The sequence below is a fragment of the Plasmodium reichenowi genome, chromosome 13 (genome assembly GCF_001601855.1).
Source record: "Plasmodium reichenowi strain SY57 chromosome 13, whole genome shotgun sequence".
Lineage (NCBI taxonomy): Eukaryota > Apicomplexa > Aconoidasida > Haemosporida > Plasmodiidae > Plasmodium > Plasmodium reichenowi.
Window position 1 is genome coordinate 1,267,160 of NC_033658.1, and position 5,556 is coordinate 1,272,715.

Genomic DNA, 5,556 nt, shown 5'->3' on the forward strand with positions numbered 1-5,556 from the left:
ATATAATATATAATATATATATATGTATATGGATATTTATTTATAAGTATAGAAAAACTTGTAAATTAAAATAACCAAATGATTTTATAGTATAAAAAAAAAAAAAAAAAAAAAGTAATAATATAATTTGTACATATATATATATATATATAATAAAAATAAATAAAAAAAATATTCTACTTTAAACATAATTTTGAATAAATAATTTAATTTCACCATAAATCATTAAAAATGAAAATTATATTTCTTATAAATATTGTAATATTATTTTTAACTAATGTATTAACAAAAAAACACGTGATAAGTAATACACTAGTAAGTATAAAAAAGAAAAATGGAAAAAAAAAATGTATGAATATATATATATATATATATATATATATATATATTTTTATATGTGTCCATACATTTTTGTATATTTTCTATATTATTATATTTTTTTTAATTCTTATTTATTGTAGAATTTTATAAATGTTAATCCTAAACAATTTAATAATAGTACAAAAAGATTAAAAGCTACAGGTAACAAGCGGAATGTGTATAAATCATTTATGTAACATGTATATCTATATATATATATATATATATTATATGTGTATATTTTTTTATCATTTTTGTGTGTTTATATGGATTCACATATAATTGTATATAATTTATTTTTTGTTCATATATATATTGTTTTTATTGTTTGTTTTTGTTTATTATTTTTTTTAGAATATAAAATTGATAATAAAGTAATTAGAGGTCCTCTCACACCTTTGAATGAATATATTTTAATTCAAAAGGATGAGGCCTGTGACACGACCGACAGCGGAGTGTTTATTGGAGATACTGTAAGGATTTTATAAACAAATATAAAAATGAATAAATAAATAAATAAATATATATATATATATATATATGTGTACATTTCTTTCTTTTATCCTTTATCCTAGTTAAAAAAAAATCAATATATTGGAAAAGTCTTAAGTGTCGGAGCTGGTGCAATTAATACAAAAAATGGGTAGGGAAAATTTTTTAAATTGTATAAAATATTTTACAAATAATATAATATAATATAATAAATAATTGTACATAACCTTTTTGATAACTATACACCATATATATTTTTATTATGCGCACAAAGGCTGAATTTTTAAAAAATAAAATAAAATTTTAAAAATAGAATATTTAGTATATGCGCTAAAATAATTTTATTATTATTATTATTTTATTTTTTTTTTTTTTTTTTGGTTCATATTTTTTTTATATATATATAAAATGTATGAAAAAAAAAAAAAAATACAAAATATGTTTAATAAGAAAAACAAATCGAAAGACATCTTCAAAATGTAATATATATATATATATATATATATATATATATGTATATGTCTATATATACCCTCTTTTATGCCACATATTTCTTTTTTTTTATTAGTGAAAGAATACCTATAGACATTCAAGTTGGTGATGTTGTCATTTTTAACCCGAACGATGGGAATAAGGTATGATATACAAGAACAAAAAAATTAAATAAAAATAAAAATAATATTATATAATATAATATAATTATTAACAGCTAGCTTTTTTGAAAAAAAAAAATATATATATATAATATTATATAATATAATATATTTATTAATAGCTAGCTTTTTTGAAAAAAAAAAAAATATATATATATAATATTATATAATATATTATATTTATTAATAGCTAGCTTTTTTGAAAAAAAAAAAAAAAAAAAAAAAAACTGAACATTGTACATGAAATAATTCTTATTATTTTTTCCGAAAAAATATATATCCATAATTTTCCTATGTTCCTTATTTCTATTTTAGGTAAAATACAATGACAAGGAGTGCTTATTAATATCAAACGAAGAGGTATTAGGGAAAATAAACGATTCAAATGAAATTAATCCATTGAATATTACACCTTTATATGACCGTGTGTTAATAAAATTGATAAATCCGAACGTTAATTCGGACTCCTTAATAATTATACCAGAATCAAAAAATAATGATAAAGTAACAGATGGACAAGTTGTAGCAATAGGTAATGGAATATATGATGAAAATAATCAAAAGGTACCTATAGATTTAAGAATAGATGATTATATTAAATTTTCACCTTTTTCAAATGAAAGTTGTGAATTTACATACCAGAACGCTAAATATACATTTGTAAAGGCTAGATATGTCATGGCCAAATATTAATCACTCTTCGCATAATATATAAATGTATATATTTATGTGTGTTTATATTTAGAATGATCGTTTTATTTTATTTTTTGAAAAAAAAATAATTTTTAAAATAATTTTAAAAATACTTTACCTTTTATTTATTTTATATTTATCTTATATTTATCATATATTTATCTTATATTTATCATATATTTATCTTATATTTATCATATATTTATCTTATATTTATCTTATATTTATCATATATCTATCATATATTTATCTTATATTTATCATATATTTATCTTATATTTATCTTATATTTATCATATATTTATCTTATATTTATCTTATATTTATCTTATATTTATATTTTATTTTTATTTTATTTTATTTTATTTATTTATTTATTTATTTATTTAATTTTTTTTTTTTTTTTTGTCTTTAAACATATATTAAATTAAACAAACGCGTATAAAAAATAAATTAAAAAAATAAATATACAACATTGAAACGATGTAATATTTAAAAAAAATTAAGAATAAAATTTTATATATATATATATATATATATATATATATATATGTGTGATAATCTTTTATTTGGTAAAATTATTTAATTTCATATTTTAAAATCTATGAAAGATATTACTGCTTGTAACAGATTAAGAGTTACAATAGGATAGAATTTAGAAAAATAAATGTCATTAATAATATGTAAGACATGTATTATTTGATAATTTTTCAAAATTTTTTTTAAGAATCTATAATTTGAACCATACATGGGCGATGTGCTTTGTTCATATTTTTTAATATAATATTGTATGAGTTCTTTTTCATAAAAAGATTTTTGTATATTATAATATGGATCCGTTTCTATATATTTTAAAAATTTAATCGAAACATATATACATAATGCTTCTTCTAATTCTCTTGATATATAGAAAGAGGAATTATTATTATGATAATCATTGTAATGCATTTCATTTTGTACTTCAAAATAATTATTATTATATAATTTCTCTACTATCATATATATATGTTTATAATTATGTGACCTTTCCATTTTGGTGAGCCATATATAACCGTGCATTAATTCATGCGCAAGATAAAAATAAAAAGAAATCTTCGGTATGACACTGGTTAAAGAAACATTATCAATCAATTTAATATTTTCATTAGAAATGTTTAGATACTTCAAATTTATGTTTTTATATTTATAATTGTGTATACGTTTATTTTGTTCATGTAATTTAAATAATTTTTTTCCTGACACGGTAACACATCCGCAGGAGGAAACCATTTTTTCGCAAATATTATCATCATATGTGTTATAATTATATATATAATTATTATATATATTACTATTATGTGTATTACTACTATGTGTATTACTACTATGTGTATTACTACTATGTGTATTATTACTATGTGTATTACTACTATGTGTATTATTACTATGTGTATTACTACTATGTGTATTACTACTATGTGTATTATTACTATATATATCATTATTATATATATAATCATTACATTTGTCATTCCCATATTTATTGAGACATTTTTTTTTTAGTATATAATTAAGATATATTATATCACAATATATCAACTCGTTGTGTAATAATCTTCTATATACTCCATTAAAATCTTGTTTATCCATAAAATATAAAACTAAATTTAATTTATATTTATCCATGTTTCTTTTATTTGGCAAATTATTTTTTTCATTATCTTTTATTTTTTGTTCTTTCTTTTTTTCATATATAGATAATAAAATATTTTCATAGAATATGAACTTTCTTTTTTTCTTTTTTGTTTCTATTTTTTTGTTGTTTTTATCTTTTTTATTTCTTTTTATATTTTTTTTATATTTTTGTTGTTGTTTCCTTATTTTTTTAATATAGTCAAAGAATGCCGCCGATGTGTTGGTATAGAATCTGGAGATTCTCGATGTATTATGAATAGGTATATTATTATTAAATGTATCATACGTTTGGTTATTATTACTTGATATATTTGTTTGTTTAGAAATATTTGTTTTATTCATTATTTCTTTATTTGTTTTATTCATTATTTCTTTATTTGTTTCTTCCCTTATTTCTTTATTTGTTTTTTCACTTATTTCTTTATTTGTTTTATTCATTATTTCTTTATTTGTTTTATTCATTATTTCTTTATTTGTTTTATTCATTATTTCTTTATTTGTTTTTTCCCTTATTTCTGTATTTGTTTTTATATTATTGTTTATGAAAAATGTTTCTTGTATATTATTAACATTATTAATATTATCGCTTTGTATGATCTCATTTTTTTCTGCTTCTATTATATTCATTGAAGGAATTAATATGTTTTTATCTGTATTGGATATATATATATTGTTTCTTTTTTTTGTATATAACGATTTAAATGATTTAAAAAAAGAAGAAAAGTATTTTCTTTGATTATTATTTGTTGTTATGTTGTTAATGTTGATTTTGTCTGATTTATTTATATGTTTTATATGATTTATATGATTTGTTTGATTTGTTTGTTCTACTTTATGTACCTTTTTTACATTTTTTATTTTTATTTTTGTTTTTATTTTTGGAGAAATTGTTACATTATCTTTTATTTGGGATTCCTCATTTTTATGCATTAAATAAAAGTTAGTTCTTTTTTTTTTTCTTTTATTATTTATATTATATTTCATATTTCCCATTTTTTTTTCTTCCTTCCTATTGTTCTTTTCCCTATGGTTAAGCGTAATATATGTAGACCTTTCTATTTTATTGTATTTCATATGATTAAGTTGAAATGTATAAATATGATTTTTTTCATTATATTGTATTTTATTAAAAGTATAAATGTTTTGGAATGTAATAAATTCTTCGGATATATTTATATGTAGATATAAATCAAGAAAGCATAGAATATCTCCTATTATATTTACAACATTTTTGTTACAACAAATTAAAGGAATGCTACGACATTCTTCACATAATTTTTCTCTGCTTGATCCACAACAAGAAGTAAGAGATGAAATATTTTTATTATTCATAATTTTCTTCTCACAGCAAATACAACTCTTTAAGTTGTTTTTACATGATATGCACATTTTATAAGTCCTCCATAAATTATTAATATAAGTACATCTTTCTTTTATTATGTTAAGACAATAGAAGCAAGTGTTTGTCTTATCTTTTCTTCTCATACTAAGAAAATAAAATCAAAAAAACTAAAAAATTAAAATAAATAATAAACAAAAATGTAACAAATAATATATAAATAGGACACCACTCAAATATATTTATTCTATTGTTAAAAGGAAAAATTATTTTATGAATAAATTCAAAAGAAAAAGTAAGAACAGTTCATAAAAAAAAAAAAAAAATCACACATATATATATATA

At 18.1% G+C, this 5,556-nt stretch overlaps 2 protein-coding genes across 2 annotated transcripts; one reads left to right on the plus strand and one right to left on the minus strand.

The window, feature by feature from the left end:
• Positions 1-231: 231 nt before the first annotated feature.
• On the plus strand, positions 232-2,198 carry PRSY57_1332000 (20 kDa chaperonin; the record flags this gene model as incomplete). Its single annotated transcript, XM_012909253.2, has 6 exons — positions 232-315; positions 462-522; positions 715-833; positions 936-1,003; positions 1,421-1,487; positions 1,821-2,198. 6 exons carry the CDS (start codon positions 232-234, stop codon positions 2,196-2,198), a joined length of 777 nt encoding a protein of 258 aa, XP_012764707.1.
• A 588-nt stretch (positions 2,199-2,786) lies between these two features.
• PRSY57_1332100 (hypothetical protein) lies at positions 2,787-5,357 on the minus strand (the record flags this gene model as incomplete). The annotated part of the gene is made up of 1 exon (XM_012909254.2): positions 2,787-5,357. The coding sequence occupies one exon, from the start codon at positions 5,355-5,357 to the stop codon at positions 2,787-2,789; it is 2,571 nt and encodes an 856-aa protein (XP_012764708.2).
• Positions 5,358-5,556: the final 199 nt, after the last annotated feature.